At 49.7% G+C, this 19,633-nt stretch overlaps 2 protein-coding genes across 6 annotated transcripts in view; both read right to left on the bottom strand.

The window, feature by feature from the left end:
• Positions 1–7,223, bottom strand: part of NUGGC (nuclear GTPase, germinal center associated) — a 45,107-nt gene extending 37,884 nt beyond the window's left edge. For 2 of the 4 annotated variants that reach the window (XM_035124599.2, XM_060278202.1), the window contains exon 1: positions 6,958–7,223. The gene's annotated coding sequence lies outside the window, so the exon portion shown is untranslated. Of the gene's footprint in view, positions 1–3,516; positions 5,918–5,947; positions 6,006–6,957 lie in introns of those variants that run through there. The other 2 variants (XM_035124604.2, XM_060278201.1) reach the window with 2 other exon arrangements.
• Positions 7,224–7,326: 103 nt separating this feature from the next.
• WDR97 (WD repeat domain 97) overlaps positions 7,327–19,633 on the bottom strand; it is a 40,657-nt gene continuing 28,350 nt past the window's right edge. The window contains exons 23-32 of one of the 2 annotated variants that reach the window (XM_060278203.1): positions 18,990–19,111; positions 17,811–17,970; positions 15,909–15,980; positions 14,926–14,988; positions 14,657–14,728; positions 13,901–13,987; positions 12,734–12,802; positions 12,231–12,433; positions 11,556–11,617; positions 7,327–7,786 (exon numbers count right to left, since the gene is read on the bottom strand). In XM_060278203.1, coding sequence (XP_060134186.1) covers positions 7,584–7,786; positions 11,556–11,617; positions 12,231–12,433; positions 12,734–12,802; positions 13,901–13,987; positions 14,657–14,728; positions 14,926–14,988; positions 15,909–15,980; positions 17,811–17,970; positions 18,990–19,111 — 1,113 coding nt within the window. In that variant the 3' untranslated portion in view covers positions 7,327–7,583. The remainder of the gene's footprint in view (positions 7,787–11,555; positions 11,618–12,230; positions 12,434–12,733; positions 12,803–13,900; positions 13,988–14,656; positions 14,729–14,925; positions 14,989–15,908; positions 15,981–17,810; positions 17,971–18,989; positions 19,112–19,633) is intronic. The other variant, XM_060278204.1, reaches the window with a different exon arrangement.

Here is a 19,633-nt window from a genome sequence, read left to right as displayed (position 1 = left end):
GTTTGATCTTCTTGCAGTCCATGGGACTCTCAAGAGTCTCCTCCAGCACCATAATTCAAAAGCATCAATTCTTCGGCGATCAGCCTTCTTTATGGTCCAGCTCTCACTTCCATATGGTTTTCTCTCACTGGGAAAACCATAGCTTTAACTATACAGACCTTTGTCGGCAAGGTGATGTCTCTGCTTTTTAAGATGCTGTCTAGGTTTGTCATTGCTTTTCTCCCAAGAAGCAGGCGTCTTTTAATTTCGTGACTGCTGTCACCATCTGCAGTGATCAAGGAGCCCAAGAAAGTAAAATCTCTCACTGCCTCCATTTCTTCCCCTTCTATTTGCCAGGAGGTGATGGGACCAGTGGCCATGATCTTGTTTTTTTTTGATGTTCAGCTTCAGACCGTATTTTGCGCTCTCCTCTTTCACCCTCATTAAAAGGTTATTTAATTCTTCCTCACTTTCTGCCATCAAGGTTGTGTCATCTGCATATCTGAGGTTGTTGATATTTCTTCCGGCAATCTTAATTCCGGCTTGGGATTCATCTAGTCCAGCCTTTCGCATGATGAATTCTGCATATAAGTTAAATAAGCAGGGAGACAATATACAACCTTGTCGTACTCCTTTCCCAATTTTGAACCAATCAGTTATTCCATATCCAGTTCTAACTGTAGCTTCTTGTCCCACATACGAGATTTCTCAGGAGACAGATGAGGTGATCAGGCACTCCCATTTCTTTAAGAACTTGCCATAGTTTGCTGTGGTCGACACAGTCAAAGGCTTTTGCGTAGTCAATGAAGCAGAAGTAGACGTTTTTCTGGAACTCTCTAGCTTTCTCCATAATCCAGCACATGTTTGCTATTTGGTCTCTGGTTCCTCTGCCCTTTCGAAATCCAGCTTGCACTTCTGGGAGTTCTCGGTCCACATACTGCCTAAGCCTGCCTTGTAGAATTTTAAGCATAACCTTGCTAGCGTGTGAAATGAGCGCAATTGTGCGGTAGTTGGAGCATTCTTTGGCACTGCCCTTCTTTGGAATTGGGATGTAGACTGATCTTCTCCAATCCTCTGGCCATTGCTGAGTTTTCCAAACTTTCTGGCATATTGGGTGTAGCACCTTAACAGCATCATCTTTTAAAATTTTAAATAGTTCAGCTGGAATATCATCACTTCCACTGGCCTTGTTATTAGCAATGCTTTCTAAGGCCCATTTGACTTCACTCTCCAAGATGTCTGGCTCAAGGTCAGCAACCACACTACCTGGGGTGTACGAGACCTCCATATCTTTCTGGTATAATTCCTCTGTGTATTCTTGCCACCTCTTCTTGATGTCTTCTGCTTCTGTTAGGTCCTTACCACTTTTGTCCTTTATTATGGTAATCTTTGTACGAAATGTTCCTTTCATATCTCCAATTTTCTTGAACAGATCTCTGGTTTTCCCCATTCTATTGTTTTCCTCTATTTCTTTGCATTGCTCGTTTAAGAAGACCCTCTTGTCTCTCCTTGCTATTTTTTGGAAATCTGCATTTAGTTTCCTGTATCTTTCCCTATCTCCCTTGCATTTTGCTTGCCTCCTCTCCTCCGCTATTTGTAAGGCCTTGTTGGATAGCCATTTTGCTTTCTTGCATTTCTTTTTCCTTGGGATGATTTTCGTTGTTGCCTCCTGTATGTTACGAGCCTCCATCCATAGTTCTTCAGGCACTCTATCCACCAAATCTAAATCCTTAAACCTGTTCCTCACTTCCACTGTGTATTCATAAGGGATTTGATTTAGATTGCATCTTACTGGCCCAGTGGTTTTTCCTACTTTCTTCAGTTTAAGCTGGAATTTTGCTATAAGAGTTGGTCTCTAAGGCGCTACTGATTATCATCAGTAGCGCCTTAGAGACCAACTGTTTGTTTTTTAAAAAAATATTTATTTTTTATTTCGACTACGTCAGACCAACATGGCTACCTACCTGCTGTTTTAGGAGTTGTTTTTAAAAGTTTGGAATGGATTAAAGCATTTTGCATTACTTTCTATGGGAAAGCGCGCCTTGGTTTTGGAACGCTTTGGTTTTGGAACAGACTTCCGGAACGGATTAAGTTTCAGAACTAAGGTACCACTGTATTTTTTTAATAAAAAAAAACAGGCTGTAAATCGCTTCCAGGAGAAAGCAGTGCGCACATTTAATGTGCCTCGACTGAAGCCTTCCATAGGCTTCAGCCTTTAGGAAGACAGAGGGGTTTTGAGAGGGAATCCTCCAAATTTGAAAGAGAATTACTTAACAATAAAACCAAGATAATATCGAGAATGTACAGACTTCTCTTGGACTATGAAGTAATGGACGAGTCAGTAAAGGCCACAATGATCAAATGGGCACAAGATGCAGGGCGCCCCATCATGATGGAAGATTGGGAAAACCTATGGAAAGTAAATCTGAAATTCACGGTCAGTTATAATATAAGAGAGAACATGCTGAAGATGGTACATAGATGGTATCTCACTCCTTCCAGGCTATCAAAAATGTATAAGAATTTAGCAAACATGTGTTGGAGATGTGGAGGCAATAACGGAGACATGTTCCACATGTGGTAGATGTGTGGAAAGATAAAGATATTCTGGGGGAAAATCTATGAACTAAAAAAGATGCTGAGAACAACATTTGTTAGAAAACTGAAGGCATTTTTACTGAGCATAGTGGATAAGGACATCCCAAAACAAAAGAAATATTTTTATATTGAACAGCTGCGGCCCGAATTCTTGTGGCCAAACAAGGATGGAAGGAACAGGACGTTCCTAAAATTACAGATTGGCAAAGCAAATTACAGGAGTTTGCTGAAATGGCACAAATGACAAGTAATCTCAGAGGAAATACGAAACAAAACTTTGCGCAGAAATGGGATATAGGAAATATGTTCGAAAATATAGCAACAATACTATACCCATGCCGGCATTCGAGTGATCAAGGAAAAAGAGGAAGTGGAATCATAAAAGGAGAGTTATTGTTATAAGAATGTACTAGATTAAAGCTTATAGGAAAGGTTAATATTTGGAATACATTCAACTTAAAGGGAAGGTATATGCATTGGGTACTGACAGGAAGTCACAACGGAACAAGGGTTCCCCCCTTCTTTCTTTTGTTTTTTTTGTGTGTTTTTTTAAGTTTGTAAGGAAAGAAACAAGAAATGTAACAAGGGATAACAATATTGATGTATGTAATTGGCGATATTTGTGTTTGCATGTGTTCCTGTATTTGTGTGTTTGTGTTTTGTACTTATGGAAACTTGCAAGAAATATAAAAGTAGGGGGGGGGAGGAAGGCTAAAGAGGAGAAATTGCTGGACCCAGCCGCCACAATGCAGCCTGGCTAAACAATGAGCAGTGTTATTAACTATTATTAGTTTCCTGTCCTATGCTCTAAGGTCCCAGGGCAAGTTACAGAACTAAGATGCAATAGTAAGAACAGTTTTAAACAAGCTGCAGTCACATAAATGAGGTGGGTAATAATAATAAAAACAATAATAATAATAATAATAATAATAATAATACCTTTACAGTGGTCCCTCGACTTACGAACTTAATCCATTCCGAATGCACATTCGTAGGTCGAAATGTTCGTAAGTCGAAAAGCGGCGTCCCATAGGAAAAAAAAATCGGAAAAATTCGTAAGTCAAGAAAACCGCATTTAAAATTTGTAAGTCGAGGAAACCGCATTTAAAACCGCCAACTGTTTCTGTTCAGATGTAGAAAAATTCGTAAGTGTGCAGCCATTTGTCCCGTTCGTAAGTCGAAAACTTCAGATGCCGAGTAATTCGTAAGTCGAGGGACCACCGTACAACCTGTGTACAGTGGTACCTCGGTTTAAGTACACAATTGGTTCCGGAGGTCTGTACTTAACCTGAAGCGTACTTAACCTGATGCGAACTTTCCCATTAAAAGTAATGGAAAGTGGATTAATCCATTCCAGACAGTCCGCGGAGTACTCAACCTGAAGCGTACTTAACCGAAAGTATGAGTGTAATTGGTTCTGGAAGTCCGTACTTAACCTGAAGCGTACTTAACCTGAAGCGAACTTTCCCATTGAAAGTAATGGAAAGTGGATTAATCCATTCCAGACAGTCCGCGGAGTACTCAACCTGAAGCGTACTTAACCCAAAGTATGAGTGTAATTGGTTCTGGAAGTCCGTACTTAACCTGAAGCGTACTTAACCGGAAGCGAACTTTCCCATTGAAAGTAATGGAAAGTGGATTAATCCGTTCCAGACAGGTCCGCGGAGTACTTAAACTGAAAGTACTCAAACCGAAGCGTACTTAAACCGAGGTATGACTGTACAATGAAATTAAACGAACCTCCCACCCACAACACTCAAAAACAGATACCTTGGTTATCAAAAGTAAGGAGGTGCCTCTTCAGAATTCGCTGAAAGCTCCATAGTAAAGGTGGGGAGGGAGCTCCACAACTTAGGAGCCACCACAGAGAAGGCCCTCTCATCCAGACCCCCTCATTCTGAGCCTCCGGCGGCAAAGGAACTACTAAGAGAGTCCCTCTGCCCATTTCAGCACGCGAGGGGGGTCTGTAGGGAAGGAAGCGGTATTTCATGTACCGGGGGGGGGGGCGCTGAGTCATTTCAGGGCTTTAAACACTAGCATGAACCCCTGGAATTGGCCTGGAAATGAACTGGCAAGCAATGCAGTTGTTTTAAAACAGGTGTTAGGTCAGATCTGACGGAAACCCCAGCTAGCAAGTTGGCTGCCGCCTTCTGGACCAGCTGAAGTTTCTGAGTCGTCACCAAGGCAGCCCCCCAAAGAGCGCATTGCAGCAATCCAGTCTGGAAGTGACCTGAGCATGGAGCATGGTGGCTGTCATCTCTGTCCAAAAGGACTCATAGCTGGCAAACCAACCAGAATGGGAAAAGGACTCTTAACTAGAGGACAGTGTTGATCCAGGAGCACATCCTCAAGCCCCAAACAGGCGGCTACCCAACCGGAATCCATTGTTTAGTTATAGTACACACTTTTTAAAAAAACACCCTGATATTTTCACTGGAAACTAGGAGGCTGGCGCAGGAGATGCCTACAAAATCCTGGCCTGCGTAGGAAGAAGTGGATTGGGGTGCAGAGATCTGCACTTCCTTCAGGAACATTCATTTGGGTTATATAAGGCTGAAAGAAAATACTTTTGTAATGTGTCACAGTAAATAATTAAATGCAGGAGGGGCTGGCTGGTGCTTCGAGCTGAACCTTCTACCCAGGCGCCAAAGCAAAGGCAGGCATGATTCATACCTTTTGTAACTGAATAAAAAAACTGAAAGTATCAAGAAGAAAAGGGAGTTATTTTATTCAACAGTATTCTTCAGATACACTTCAGGTGTGCGTATCTGAAGCAGTGTGCATGCACACGAAAGCTCATACCAAGGACAAACTTAGTTGGTCTCTACGGTGCTACTGGAAGGAATGTTTTATTTTTCTTATTTTGTTCCGGTTCACCAGATTAGGAGTCTACCACTCTTAAGCACTTCACCACGCTGACCGGGAGCCCTGCGGAATAGCACCCTACCATATCACTTTTTAAAAATAATAATAATTTCCATTAGTTTTCAATTACAACCCAATGATAGCCTCATTGTAACCATGCCAAATTAGAATACAATGACTAATGCCAATAATCCAAAAACCGAATTAAATTATTTAGGTGGCCCCACCCACCCAGCATGCTAGGCTTGATGGTTTGAGGATTGCCTTTATTCTATCTAGCCTGCCATTATATCATGCTGAGTGGGGCCTCGGGCCTCCCACTGCGCTCCCCATGGGCAGGTCCCCAGCTCGGGCCTCAGTGGCTCAGCCATGAAATGGGCGCAAGGGCCTTTCGGGGGGCAGGACCCTCCTCCTCCCGGCGCAGAGGCGAGCCTGCGGAGCTCAGCCGGCCCCACGCCCGGCAGCCCGGCAGCCTCTCCCCTCCCGCCCCGCCGCCTCCGCTCACCTGCTGCCCAGCCGAGACTCCGCGGGAAGCGCGACTCCCGCCTTGGCGCCCAGCAGACCCGGCCACGCCCCCGCCTCCCTCCCGCGCCCCCATTGGCTCTTCCCGCCGCCCAAGCCCCGCCCCGCCGCCCACGTGCGGGAGGGGCTGCGCGGAGCTGCAGCAGCGGGAAGCGAAAGCGAAAGCGGAGAGGCGGCCGCGCTCCTGCGCCTGCGCGGAACTCTCCCGCGCTCCTCGCTCGGGCGGGAAGGCGGAGCTGACCCGGGGCGCGAACACGTGTCCGCCCACTCCCACGTACACGGAGCCCCAGGGGGCAGCAGGCGGGGCCGTGTCGCCTCCCTCCGCGAGGTGGGCTCGGCAGAGAGGCAGGACCGGCCCTCGAGGCCGCTGAGCCCGACACGCGACCTGGCTCTCTGCGCGTCGGAAGGGCGAGGGTCCGCCTCCCTCGTGCGCGTCGGTGGCGCCTCCCCGGCTGCGAGGGCCCGGGGTCCCAGGGCCGCAACCAGTCTCTGCTTGACCCGAGTCAAAGACCCAGTGTGGCACACACAGGCAGGCAGCCTCCATGGCGCCCCTCCGCTCCGGAGGCTCCACCCGGGGCCAAAAAAGAGAAAAGGCTACCCCCCCCCATAGCCACAGCACTGCGAGCCCCGCCCCCCGCGCAAATGGTGCGCGTGTGCTGCTACCTCTCTTTTCTTGCGATCCATATTCCCTTCCAGACAGTTGCCCCTGCTCCCAAGGCAGCTAGCGATGCCCACGAAGGGCTTTCCCTGGCTTTGCCCTACGGAGCTGAGGCAGGGAAAGGGAGGCTTTCCTCCACCCCACGGGCACACTCTCCAGCAGGGCCACTTGGAGGATGGCATCCCCAAGTGAAATACGGCACACAGGAGGCCCCGGGTTCAAACCAGCTCATATCACCAGCAAATCAGCCTTGTAGAGTTGGAAGGGATCCTCAGGGCCATCCAGTCCAGCCCCCTGCAATGCAAGAATCGGCTTGTTTTGCTTGGCTTTCTGACCTGCCTGGCACTGGGGAGAATCCAACTGCATGGCTGCCTTTCTCCTTACTCCCAGCAAAGTTTTGTGGTTATTTCAGAGGCAGCACGTAGCGGTGGACTTTGCTTGGCCCGCTGACCTGCGGCCGAGTACAGTTTTCTGGCACCGCTGCCTTGCACAAGTTAAACATGGCGGAAGCTGGACCCTTCTGCGTCCTGTGCATTAAGCAAAAGTTCCAAGTGTGCTGGAAAACGCCACCTCCCTGGATCGCCAGCAGTGCTGCCATTTAGCAAACAATCCTCCTGATAACAGAACCATGTTCCTGATAACAGAACCATGTTACAGAAGCTAAGCTGGGCAACACCCAGGGGGGAAGCTGGCCTTCACAATTTGAAGAGAGTAGGAAACTACAAAAAGCATGAGCAGACAGAGGTTTTGGGTGACCTTGGGCATAAGTTTGCTTTTATTGACTTTTCATTTTGTCTCGATGCATCTGTGGAAGGCGGGCGGGCGGGCGGGCAGGCGGCCTCCCCTCCCTGCCATCTGCCTGGCTGGGGCACCAGAAGCTGGCCATCCCTCCAGCCATTCCCAGCCTGAAGGAATTTCCCCTCGGGTGGAAGTTCGGGTGTCTCCTGCACCCAGGGAGGCTTCAAGGGTAGTTGTCGGCATACGAAAACTTGGGGATGAAATACTTCCGCACCAACTGCTGCATGGCGGTGAAGGACTTGGGTGATGCCGGCCTCCCCAGAATGGGTGGGAACGGATCCAAGTTGATTCTCGGCAGGGGAAGTTTCACAAAGGGCGCAAACCCCTTCATGAGGTAGCGTGAGAAGATGTACGGGCAGAAGATGCCTGTGTTTGAAGGAGACAACAAACAGGAAGAGGAAGGGCGTTGGGCGTGGAAGAAGCCTCTGGCCTCCACTTTCCTTCCTCACCCCTGAATCCACCTGAATTCCTCACCCCTGAATTCCTCAATCCAGCAGAGATCAGCTGGGAAACAACTTGGCTGCCCACTTTTCAACCAGGTACAGGTAGGTAGCCGTGTTGGTCTGACATAGTCAAAACGAAATAAAAAAAATCCTTCCAGTAGCACCTTAGAGACCAACTAAGTTTGTCATAGGTATGAGCTTTCGTGTGCATGCACGCTTCTTCAGATACTGTACTTCTGTTTTCAACAGCTCAATGTACTGACATCTCTTTTATTTAAATATTTATATAACTGCTTTTTGAAAAAAAGACCTAGTACAAAGCTGGGGACCCAGGTGGCGCTGTGGTTAAACCACTGAGCCTAGGGCTTGCTGATCAGAAGGTCGGCGGTTCGAATCCCTGTGACGGGGTGAGCTCCCGTTGCTCGGTCCCAGCTCCTGCCAACCTAGCAGTTCGAAAGCACGTCAAAATGCAAGTAGATAAATAGGAACCGCTACAGCGGGAAGGTAAACGGCGTTTCCATGTGCTGCTCTGGTTTGCCAGAAGCGGCTTTGTCATGCTGGCCACATGACCTGGAAGCTGTAGGCCGGCTCCCTCGGCCAATAATGCGAGATGAGCGTGCAACCCCAGAGTCGGACACGACTGGACCTAATGGTCAGGGGTCCCTTTACCTTTACCTTTAGTACAAAGCAGCTCATACAAATATAAGAAATTGTGTACATCCAATAAAAAAAACCAATACAATCGGATCAAAGAAGATAAAGGAGCAGAGTAGCCCTAAAATTCTAATGTCAATCTAGCCAGCGCTTTGAATTGTGCTTGGATATGAACTAGCAGCTAATGTAGACAGGAGAACGGTGGAGTAAAATAATCCACGTCTTGAGCTCCCAAGAGGAGCTGGTCACAGCGTTCTGAGATGCTAAAGATTTTTAGAAGCAGGGCCATGCACCAATCCAACCTAGATGTGATCCTGACCGCATGGGTGACTGAACAGACCTGCCTTCTGCAGGACAAGGTGCACCAGGGGCCCAAACCACAGCTGTGCTCAAGCACTCCTGGCCAGCGTTGCCCCAAGGTCCTAGGAGCACCCCAAATGGAGAGGAGCCCCTCATCCAAAATCCTGGACCAGCACCCCTGTGTCTTCCTTGGATTAGCGGGTGATGATAGTGTTATGGGCTGGGCCCCTTTCTAATGCCTGGATCCAGCACAGTTTCAATTCCTGGAATAGCCAGGCTAGCTTCCCAGTGAGGTAATGGCCCTCTCCGTATGGGCCATTAAGGTAACAAAGGAAGTGGCTCCGTGCCAGAAACCAAATGGGGAGGAGCCCCTTCCCTCCCTCAACTTGCTTGTAGTTGGAAAGACAAGGGCCAGAGTTGCAAGTTGCGTTTTCAAGCTGGAAGCTGGCAGGCTGCAGGTGGAGCAGCTGAGAGTCAGAGCTCTGCCTGATTTCTGTTGGAATCCGGGGCTGTGTCTGGGAAAAGCAAGACCCTCTTGAGGTGTTAATGCTGCGGACTCCTCCATCACATAAGCAATAGATCCCAAAGCCACCGCAGTCTCTGCTGCCCCGCATTCCAAAGGAAACAAACCCTGGGGAAGTACCTGGAATTTCGTGCCGCCCAGAGATTGGGGTGGTGTGCAACAATATTCACAATATTTACCTCCATTCTATGAAAATCTTCACCTTCCTGCTTTGTGCCGACAGGAATATTGGCTCGCTCACTGTGAGTGGGACACAGCAAATCCCTTCCGGGGTGAAATAGCCCCCCCCCAATGCTTTCCAGCCAGTGACACACCAGGATACACTGGACTCCTCCCTCTTGCCCAAGGCTAGGCATCTAGGAGGGATTGTAGGATTAATCTGCCAGGTGTGTGCAGAGCTGACACAGAAAAATCTCCAAAGCAGAAAACTGGGATTATGACGGCCCAGAATCGCAGCCAGTTGTTTTGAAAAAGGCCAAGCCTGGGCATCTTAAGTGCAAGCGCCAAAACTGGTAAGATGGTGCCAGCAGCTGGCACATACAAAAACGTGTCTGTTCATCTCCTTCTCTGCCAGATGCTAAACCTGACCCTTGATTTGCCAGTCTTGTTTTAGAGATTAAAAAAGGCAGCGTATAAACATCCTAACAAGCGAAAACTGAAATAAATCTTTTCAAGCCACAGAAAGTAATCTGGGGTCAAACAAGAACTAGCATTAGTTTCCCCTGCTGCAGGAGGAAGGAAAGGCAGGGTCTGGGGGGGCGGCATTCATGTCTGTTTGGGGGCATTGTAGATACAAGCCACAGGGCTAGGCAGTGGGGTGAAGCCCCCCCCCGGCACCTGGAAGAAGCGGACCATTTGGATCCCTTCCAGTCGGGGTTCAGGCCTCATCATGGGACTGAAACTGCCTTGGTCGCACTGGTCGATGATGGGCTAGGGACAAAGGAGAGAGCTGTTTCCTAGTCCTGCTGGATCTCTCAGCGGCTTTTGACACCATCGACCATAACATTCTTCTGGACTGTCTAGAGGGTTTGGGAGCTGAGGGCACTGTTATAAAGTGGTTCTGCTCCTTCCTCCTGGGCCGTGTTCAGAAAGTGGTGGTGGGGGATGAGTGTTCAGACCCCTGGGCTCTCACTTGTGGGGTGCCTCAGGGTCCTGTCCTCTCCCCCATGATTTTTAACATCTACATGCAGCCGCTGGGAGAGATCATCAGGGGGTTTGGGCTGGGTGTTCATCAGTATGCGGATGATACCCAGCTCTACCTCTCTTTCAAATCAGAACCAGTGAAGGCAGGGAAGGTCCTGGAGGCGGTTGGAGGATGGATGGTGGCTAACAGATTGAGGTTGAATCCTGACAAGACAGAAGTACTGTTCGGGGGGGACAGGAGGCAGGCAGGTGTGGAGGATTCCCTGGTTCTGAATGGGGTAACTGTGCCCCTGAAGGACCAGGTGCGCAGCCTGGGAGTCATTTTGGACTCACAGCTGTCCATGGAGGTGCAGGTCAATTCTGTGTCCAGGGCAGCTGTCTATCAGCTCCATCTGGTACGCAGGCTGAGACCCTACCTGCCTGCAGACTGTCTAGCAAGAGTGGTGCATGCTCTAATTATCTCCCGCTTGGACTACTGCAATGCGCTCTACGTGGGGCTACCTTTGAAGGTGACTCGGAAACTACAACTAATCCAGAATGCGGCAGCTAGACTGGTGACTGGGAGCGGCCGCCGAGACCACATTAACACCGGTCCTGAAAGACCTACATTGGCTCCCAGTACGTTTCCGAGCGCAATTCAAAGTGTTGGTGCTGACCTTTAAAGCCCTAAACGGCCTCGGTCCACTATACCTGAAGGAGCGTCTCCACCCCCATCGTTCAGCCCGGACACTGAGGTCCAGCGCCGAGGGCCTTCTGGGGTTCCCTCGCTGTGAGAAGCCAAGTTACAGGGAACCAGGCAGAGGGCCTTCTCGGTGGTGGTGCCCGCCCTGTGGAACGCCCTCCCAACAGATGTCAAAAAGGAAAACAACTACCAGACTTTTAGAAGACATCTGAAGGCAGCCCTGTTCAGGGAGGCTTTTAATGTTTAAGAAATTCGTGTATTTTAATGTTTCTGTTGGAAGCCGCCCAGAGCGGCTGGGGAAACCCAGCCAGATGGGCAGGGTATAATTAATAAATTATTATTATTATTATTATTATTATTATTATTATTATTATTACTGCAGCTACTTACGCTCGGGTATTCTCTTCCTCAACATGGCGTTGGTTTCTCCGAGCCGCAGGATGGCACGCTTCCTGTCACAACAAGGGCACGGGTTTACCAAGAGCAGCAGGAAACGGCACCTGCACCCACACATAGCCTGTGATTGGTTGTGCGGGGAGCATGCGGAGATGAGGCCGGCCTCACCCTCTGCACTTTTAGGAGGACACCATATAGGGGAGAAGCAGCCGTGAGCCTGGCCTAGACTGGGGGCAGCATTGTAGAGAGAGAAACATACACCCCCCCCAAAAAAAGTTCCACTTGTTGGATCCTTACATACTCTACCGCAGCCACAGAAAGCCTGTGGCCCCCCCCCCCACTTGGGTCCAACTCCCATCCCCGCCCCTGACTTTTAGCCCTGGTGGTTGGGGAAGCTGGAGTCCAGCAACCTCTGGGGGGCCACGCAGGACTCCCAGCCCTGCACCAGCCCCAGACATCTGTGGGGAGGACAGACAGAATCATTCTGCCAAACTCAGGGGAAGTGATCTGCCACGAGTGGCCATTGTGCAGTCATTATTTGGGGTGGGAGGCGGCAGCAACAGCACCACTTGGAAAGAGCACACCCACCCAACGCCCCGCAGAAAAGCCATGCATTTGCTCGGGCTTCCTAAAGCCTTCGTGCCCCCCCTTGTAACAGCCCCCACTTACTTCTTAATGGGAGGCAAGGCCATGACGGTGTCCTTGGGAGTGTCCTTGACGGTGTCCTTGGGAGTGTCCTTCAGAGCGATTAGCTCTGAAGAGACCAGCTGCTTCTTCATCTCCTCCATCTCCTTCTCCAGCTGCTTTTCGGCAAAGTAATGGATGGCATCGACAGGGCAGACGGGCTGCATCCCAAACCGAGAAGTCTCCGCCTGCAAAAGGAGAGCAGCCCTGAGAAGTCCCTGGCGTGGCCACTCCCATCGCCCCAGGGGGCAGCAAGGGGCTTTGGCGTGGGGCAAAAGCATCGGGACACTTGTGCTTCCTCTCCAGAGGAGTCCAGTCATTGGGCTGCTGTCTGTGTCCTGAGCCTGGCTTGGGCTGGCAGGCTCTGGCACGGGAGGAGGAAAAAGCCGGTGGAGGGTCTGAATGGTGGGAACCTGGGTCTGGGGGCGAGGGGAAATCTCCCCTTCCCACTCCACCAACAAGGGACATTCTGAACTGGTTGGCCTCACCTCCAGGCTTCCTGGCTCCTGCATCTCTGACCGCTCTGTATTGTCCGTGACATCAACACCCTCTGGCTCCTAAGTCAGAGGAAAACGCACCAGTCAGAGTCCAATTGGGCAAATAGTTCTGACATATGCAGTACATGCAAAAAGAAAAGAAAAGAAAAAGGCAGGATATCTCCACTTACAGGGAACCAGGAAGAGGGCCTTCTCAGTGGTGGCCCCTGCCCTCTGGAATGCCCTCCCATCAGATGTCAAAGAAACAAACAACTCTCTTACGTTTAGAAGACATCTGAAGGCAGCCCTGTTTAGGGAAGTTTTTAATGACTGATGTTTTAATGTATTTTTAATCTTTTGTTGGAAGCTGCCCAGAGTGGCTGGGGTATAAATAATATATTATTATTATTATTATTATTATTATTATTATTATTATTATGTCTCTGAATGCATTGCTCATGTTCAGGGTTTCAGACAACTTAGACCAGGAGCCTTGCAAGTCTTCTCCAGGCCTCCCTCTGTCTTATTTATGGAAGATCCCTTTTCATTTATTATTTCTGTTATTTATATATAATAGAAGGTGGCCTACAGATGAACTAAGAACAGCTGAAAACAGAGAAAAACAACCACTAAAAACAATTCAACATTAATAATATTAAAACTCTCTCTCTATAAAATCTATTCAAAGCATAGCAATGCTAGCACTGGTCCCCTCATTCAAAATGGCAGATACTCTTCCCTTATCCATCTATTATAAAGCCATAATTACCATAAATCATTGAACATTGCATCCCTGCCAAAGCTTTAACTTCTTACAGTGGTCTTTTAAATAAATTACAAATTTACTCCAATCTTTAGAAAATACCAGTACTTGATCTTCCTGATTTCGGTAAAAGATGCAGTAAACCAAAATTTAAATACCAGTATGGAGCCCATGGAGGGAGGTCTGAAGATTCGAAAGAACCTTGTACTTTAATGTTTGAAATGGTTTTGTTTTATATGTATAAAATTATCTAAAACTCAAAATAATTTTTTTTTTAATGACAGATACTCAACCATCCAAGTTCACTATTGGAGGGAATGTTTATAGCAGGTACCTAACCCTTTGTTAGACAACAAAGGGCATTTTGGCTGGGGAGCTCGGGGGACGGACGAACATGGGGACGGTACTTTCCATACCTGTCGACTCTCCTCCTTCCATGCCCTCTTCTCCTCCACCAGGAATCTCCTCTCTGCCTGCTCCTTCTCACCCAGGTCTTTTCCCACCTGGAATCAAGACACCAACGAGAGCCTCACTTTGCAGTTAAATAGTTGCAGTATGGTAGCTATCAGCTTTTGCGGGCGGCCAGGGAAAAGGGATTAGATGTTTCAGCCTGTCTTTTTAGGATATTTGGTTGAGTGGAGGGTGACCCACAAGGGTGATGTGGCGGCACGGCCCCCAAAGTACCCCCACTTGCCTAGCTGCCCTTCTTCCTGGGGTGGCCTTGGCTGTCAAGATTCCTCCTCCTCCTTAGTCTCAGTGTTCCCTGTAGAGAACTCAGCAGAGAAGGGGAGGGCGGGCTGGTCATTGGCTCTAGGGCCACCTGCTGTGGGGCTCCCTGCCTTCTGCCCCACCACCCCCCACTGGATTGCACATTCTCTCTCTCTCTCTCTCTTCTGCAAACCACCCAGAGTTTCAGTGAGGAACAGAAAATGTAAGAATAAAAATTAAAAGATCTGGTCTCACGGAGGCAGGCAAACCCCTGGAGACAAAAAAGAGAAGTGATTCATATAAATGTAAAGTTGGAAGGGTTCCCTGGGGGTCATCTAGTCCAACCCGCTGCAACGCAAGAATCGCAGGGGAAGAAGAGGCCCCTCCTTACCTGGCACAGGGACAGCCCCTTGCTCTCAGGGGCCGACTTGCCTGGTTTTGTGGGATTCTTCGGCAGACCTTACCTCTTTGTAGCTCTCAGGGGAATATTTCCCCTCCAGCCGCCTCTCTTGGTCCACACTAGAGCCGCTCTGCTCCTGGGTCAGACAGAGAAGATGTACCAAGGGGCTTTTGAGGGGCAGTTCGAGGGTTAGCCTTTTGCCAACCTGGCATCCTCCAGAGGTTTACGGCAGGTGGCTGATGGGAGCTGCAAGAGCCGCCTGGAAGGAACAGTCACCCCTCCAGGCCCGCAACCTGGGCTGGCATCACAAGATTCCTCTGCAAGGCTCCTCACCTCTTGGAAGATTTCCGGGGAAGACATCTTGCTCTCCGTCTCCATGGTGGAGCGTCTCTTCTGCTGGAACAAGAACAAGGACGACAACATGGGAGTCAGAATCATAGAATCATAGAGTTGGAAGAGACCACAAGGGCCATCCAGTCCAACCCCCTGCCAAGCAGGAAACACTATCAAAGCATTCCTGACATATGCCTGTCAAGCCTCTGCTTAAAGACCTCCAAAGAAGGAGACTCCACCACACTCCTTGGTAGCAAATTCCACTGTTGAACAGCTCTTACTGTCAGGAAGTTCTTCCTAATGTTTAGGTGGAATCTTCTTTCTTGAAGTTTGAATCCATTGCTCAGTGTCCGCTTCTCTGGAGCAGCAGAAAACAATCTTACTCCCTCCTCCATATGACATCCTTTGATATATTTGAACATGGCTATCATATCACCCCTTAACCTTCTCTTCTCCAGGCTAAACATACCCAGCTCCCTAAACTGTTTCTCATAAGGCATCGTTTCCAGGCCTTTGACCATTTTGGTTGCCCTCCTCTGGACACGTTCCAGCTTGTCCGTATCCTTCTTGAACTGTGGTGCCCAGAACTGGACACAGAACCCAGCTTTGAAATGCACTTAGCGTGCATTTCAACCACTGTGGCTAGGTAGGCAATGGATTCTAAATTTCGGTTCATATGTAAATTATATATAATTTTCAGACATCTTTATTGATAGCTATGGTAATGGACGGACTGTGATTTCATTTGCTTCTTTTGTAATTGCCTGGAGTATCGATAAACAAGGCGGAGTAGGAAAATTAAAAAGCCTGGATGAGCCAGGGGCTCTGAAGGATGGAGATCCCCCTGGGTGGGGTGGGGGGCAAGGGAGCTAAGCTGAGGGGGCAAAGGAGGAGGAGGAAGAGGAGGAGAACTGCTCTCACCCTTCCTCCTTCCCACAATCAATAAGCAACGAAGACCAGGCTGGACGCACAATATTTCTTACCTTCTGGAAAGGTTTAAAGTAATACCCCTGCCTGGATGGAACCTTCTGCGCCAAAAGCTGAGCTCTGTGCTCCTGGGAGAAAGAGAGAATCATCAGGTGCCGCTTCCAGTGTGGAGAAAAGAGTTTGCTGAAAGATCGTTGTCCAAAGGGCAAATCCCTTTGCTGTGCAAGAAGGTGGCCTGGGACCCCCCCCCCAGTCCCCCACTGGTGGTCTTCGGCTGAGCTGGAGGCAGTTTTCAAAAGCAGAAGCCCCCGAGCCTTGGGGACACAATGACCCATAAAATAGATATTTTTAAGTGACAAGTTTCGGGTGAGGGCTTTGGGGCCCACCAAATAAAAAACTTTGGGTGTTGCAGTTTCCTAGCAGATGATCTATAGAAATATAGTCAGTGAAAAATGCCTTTTAGTTAATTTTTCTCAGGAAATAATAATTAAGCTTTTTTTCTATTTTAAAAAATCACATTGGGGTGTCACTAAAAGCTTTTGGTGTCATAGCATCGCAAGAAGGGATCCACAGGAGGAGTCAGGGGTTTTTTAATGGCAAAGTGGAGGGGGCATTAAAAATATTGCGGGGGGAGGGAGGTGAGTCATCTCTGCTTAAAATGCTGGAAGATTAGAGGTGGTTTAGGTGGAGCATCTTCTATAGGCTGGCACAGGTGAGTTACATTTCTCCCATCAACCATATTCTCCTAATGATCGATTCTCCCTGACATTTGGACTGGATTCTGGTGCCATAGATTGGGCTCCTGGCTGCTGAGGTTGGAATCCAGTTGATGCTTGTGGGCCAGGCATGGCCAAACGTGGCCCTCCAGCTGTTTTGGGACTACAACTCCCACCATCCTTAGCTAACAGGACCAGTGGTCAGGAATGATGGGAATTGTAGTCCCAAAACAGCTGGAGGGCCAAGTTTGGCCATGCCTGCTGTAGGCAGAGCAATGAACATAAAAATCCCCCTTGTCCAATCTACTGTCATCGATGCACAGAATCACACCCCTCTGCAAGAGTTGTTGCCACAGTTCAAGACCACGCTTCCAGCCTGGCTAAATCACTCAAACAGCTCATAGCTCCCAAGGGTCATATTTGGCCCCTGGGCCTGAAGTTCCCAACCCCTGAAAGCCTTAATGAAAGCTTTCTAGCTGAAGGTTGTTCTAAGACTTTCCTCTCTGATGAAGGGAGATTCTTCTAGCTACCCATAAAACTGAAGCGGTGAAGCCGATGGTTGGGGATGGTTGGGCAAATGGCCGATATATTCCTGGAGGAGGGAACCTCACACTCTGAGCTGCCCCTGTGTGAGAACCAGGCACGGTGCTAGGGCTTTTTGCGCCCTAGGCTAAACCACCTTCTGGCGCCTCCCCTCAGCACATGCATCATGACGCGTGCGTCGTGCATAATGATGCACGTGTCATGCCGCGTGCACAACGCCGCTGATGCCGCTGCGTCCCCTCCATAGGCGGGAGGGCGCTGAGCTCTCATTTCGGCTCGCGCGCCTTCCGCCTATGGAGGGGACGCTGTGAGCTCTTCAGCGGCAGCGAGCGAGCGACGTCGTCGACAGCAACAGTGCCCATAGCTGAAGGCTTCAACTATGGGCGCTGCCGCCGCCACTGCTCGCTCATTGCTCCCGGCGCTGGCGGCAGCGCAGGCGGGCAGGCTCGACAGCGCCCCCTCCATTTCGGCGCCCTAGGCCAAGGCCTAGTTTGCCTAAATGGAGGCGCCGGCCCTGGTGAGAACAGACCCTGACTCCTCCCAGACACGCTAGAGAAAAGGCCATTAGAGAACGGGTGCATTGCAGATTTTAGCCTGGCTCCTGGTTGCGGAGTTTGACAAACTCTGTAGCAGTTAGGGGGGCCTGGAGCAAGGTGATCCCCTCCCCGGCCGAAGGAAGAGAGAAGGGGGAAGAGGCACCTTGAGCTCCCGCATCTTCCCTCCCAGCCACTGGTCGCAGGCTCCTCGCACGGTCTCTTTGGCGTCGCTCGCCTCCACCGGCCAGGAGCTCAGCTCCTTGGTGAAATAGCTGTGGGGGTCCTGGACTCCCACCTGCTTCATCAGATTGTAAATAATGACCCTGGAAGGAAAAAGAAAGAGGCAGGTGGGCTCACGCTGCAAGCCAGGGGACTTGCACCCCCATGGCCAGATCTACACCTTCCACGCCATCACAAGACGGACTTATTTGCTGACCTGAGCCATAAAATACCTGTCAGAGCAAGGAGTGAAAGGAATGGTTTTCTTTAAATACCCCTTCTCTCCTGCCGGTTGCCGTCCATGTGCTCTTAGATAATGTGCATCTAGGCAAGGATGGAAGGGGGGGGTCTCTGCTGCCTGTACCTTGCTAACGGAAGGCAAACATGGGGGAAACAGATTTGGGCAGGCAATTTGGAAATCGAGGTAAAGGTAAAGGGACCCCTGACCATTAGGTCCAGTCGTGACCGACTCTGGGGTTGTGGTGCTCATCTCGCTTTACTGGCCGAGGGAGCCGGCGTACAGCTTCCAGGTCATGTGGCCAGCATGACAAAGCCGCTTCTGGCGAACCAGAGCAGCACACGGAAACGCCGTTTACCTTCCCGCTGGAGCGATACCTATTTACTTGCACTTTGACGTGCTTTCGAACTGCTAGGTTGGCAGGAGCTGGGTCCGAGCAATGGGAGCTCACCCCGTCGTGGGGATTCGAACCGCCGACCTTCTGATCGGCAAGCCCTAGGCTCTGCGGTTTAACCCACAGCGCCACCCGCGACCCCAATTTGGAAATCTACGTGGTCCTAAAACCTGATTTCCAAACCATGCGGATAAGAGAAGCTGTGTTGAAATCAATTCCCCTGTGGCATGTGCCTCTCAGGCTTTTTTTTTGCAGTGGTGGAACCCTTCCCTTTAAACAAAACTTCAACAGAACCCTTGCAGTAAATCCTTTTAAAATTGGTTTTCTTTTAAAGGATTGCTTATTGAGAGAGCAATCAAGATAGAGCCAGCCAGAGTAGCTGGCAACTTTGAAAAGCAGCAACTTTGACAAACTTTCCTGAAGCCTTTTCTTTCCTCTGCCCTGCTTAAGGCTGAGGCTCCTACCAGTGACCCCCCCCCCCAGCCCCTTACTTGTCCGGGGGATAAGCCTGCAGGTAAAAGGCCATGAGCTCCACCATCAGGTCTTTGTTGTTCTTGTCCATCTTCACAAGGGCCTGCAAGGTGCCCAGGATGAACTTCCGGTGCTTCCTTTCCTGGAATGTCGAGAGAAGACAAGGGTGTCTTGGCTGGCAGGCAGTCACAGGAGCCCACAAAGCCAGGGGCCAGCCTGGGCTAGCAGTGTCTACTCTGGCTGGCAGTGGTTCTCCACGGGCTTTGGCAAAGAGAGGAAGAGAGAGAGAGAGGTCTTTTCCAAACTCCCTAACCTGGAGATGTGGAGGTTTCGCAACAGGAACCTGGGTGCGTGGGGATGCCTTGGATATGCAAAGCAGCTGCCCTGAGATAAGGCATTCCTGAATTGCAGGGGGTTGGGCTGAATGACCTTTGGGGTCCCCTCCAACGCTACAATTCTATGGCCCTGCAAGTCACTCCTGGGTCTGGCCAGCAGGGAAGTTGAAATCGATTGACAGTCGGGGGGCCTCCCTCTCTGGTGGGGTGAAGGGGGGCACATTCCAGCTGGCATGCACAACACTGGGGACTTGCTGGCTGTGGGAAGAGCTGCCTTTTGCACAGTTTCCATCAGAAGGAAAGAACCGTCTTAAGGAACGACATCGGCA

Source organism: Zootoca vivipara, chromosome 8, assembly GCF_963506605.1.
Source record: "Zootoca vivipara chromosome 8, rZooViv1.1, whole genome shotgun sequence".
Classification (NCBI taxonomy): Eukaryota; Metazoa; Chordata; class Lepidosauria; order Squamata; family Lacertidae; genus Zootoca; species Zootoca vivipara.
Note: the sequence above shows the minus strand (reverse complement) of the source record. Positions and strands in the feature narration are given on the sequence as shown.